Raw genomic sequence first — 1,247 nt, 5'->3', positions numbered from 1 at the left:
GACACCTCTTTTTCTAAAAGCCACTACACCTCAACAACACATCACTCAGTGACAGTCACCCAGACACCCAGCCACAGGTACTGGAGGGGGAAAGCAAACAGCATCTGTAATATCTGATCTGTTGCAAAACTGAAAAAATGTTTAAAAAAACAAACCCAGAAAAATCTATGCTCCCTTCATAGTGCTTTCATTTTAAGATTAACAATATTTTATATCATGTCACTTAACTATTTATCTTTCCAGGAATTTACAAAAAGCTTTACTGACTGAATGGCATTCCAATACTGTTACAGTGAATTTTAGTATATGCAGATTGCTAAGTCAGTGACAGTCCTGGTGACTGGAAAACCCTCCTTCTCTCTCCTTATATCCACAAATGCAAAATCATCTTGATGCATGTGGATTAATACAATTCACAAAACTCTGTAGCCCCGGTTGCCAACCCAAAGGTTATGCTGCACATCCCAAGCGGCAACAGGGCTCTTCCTTTCCCCTGGCTAAAATTCTGCTCATCTTCAATTGCCACCAAAGCACCCTCTCATGCTCCCCTCCCTTCTTCTTTCCCGGTTGCTGCTCTCCAGCTGGAGTAATGGCCACACTGAAAGCATCCTCTCTGAAAGCCACTCTGTGCTCGTCAGCTCCTCCATGGAGAACAGCAGGCACACCAGCCCAGCGGGGCCCCGGGGCCGCCTCAATGGCATTGGTGGGCCACGGGAAGGCAACAGCTTCCTCCAGCATGCGAGAAAGACCCCTGACTCCTACCGAGACTCTCCTCACAGTGAAAGGTAGGAGACAACACCTCGTCGCTTTCAGCTGGCAAGACCTGGTGTTCCCAGATGTTTCCAAAGCTTGGGAGCACAGGAGGAAACCAAGCAGTGCAGCTGTTCCTATAGGGTGTACATCTCCTCCTTTATAAAGGTGGAGAATTAGGTAGTAGTTTAAAGTCTACCAAAAGCATTTCTTCCCTTCTTGGCTCTGCTGGATTTATTCCTAACACCCAGCAGTTCACATTTGGATAAGCTCCACTGAAGTAATTTGTTGGAAATTTCCATTGTAAAGTAAAAACGGATCTTTGCCTAATTATCAGTTTCTTAGAAGAAGCAAGCACGTAAACTGAGGGATTTTGTGAGACATAAAAAAATGAGGAGAAAGCAATGTATTGATCCATAAGAGAAGGGCACTAAAGACTCCTAAGCAGTATAGGAATTATGCTGCCACCTACTTTCTGGGAGATTACAGCTCCTAAA

General features: G+C 44.7%; 1 protein-coding gene across 1 annotated transcript in view; it reads left to right on the top strand.

Annotated features, from left to right (window-relative positions):
• The window catches only part of LOC104539807 (pro-neuregulin-1, membrane-bound isoform-like), a gene marked incomplete at its 5' end in the record, with an annotated part of 23,273 nt that extends 22,484 nt beyond the window's left edge, over positions 1-789 (top strand). Inside the window, 2 exon segments of the mRNA XM_010183423.1 lie at positions 1-77; positions 582-789. The exon segment at positions 1-77 is cut by the window's left edge and continues 6 nt beyond it. Of these exon segments, the coding sequence (XP_010181725.1) occupies positions 1-77; positions 582-789 (285 nt within the window).
• Positions 790-1,247: the final 458 nt, after the last annotated feature.

Source organism: Mesitornis unicolor, unplaced genomic scaffold, assembly GCF_000695765.1.
Source record: "Mesitornis unicolor isolate BGI_N332 unplaced genomic scaffold, ASM69576v1 scaffold41820, whole genome shotgun sequence".
Taxonomy (NCBI): Eukaryota; Metazoa; Chordata; class Aves; order Mesitornithiformes; family Mesitornithidae; genus Mesitornis; species Mesitornis unicolor.
Note: the sequence above shows the minus strand (reverse complement) of the source record. Positions and strands in the feature narration are given on the sequence as shown.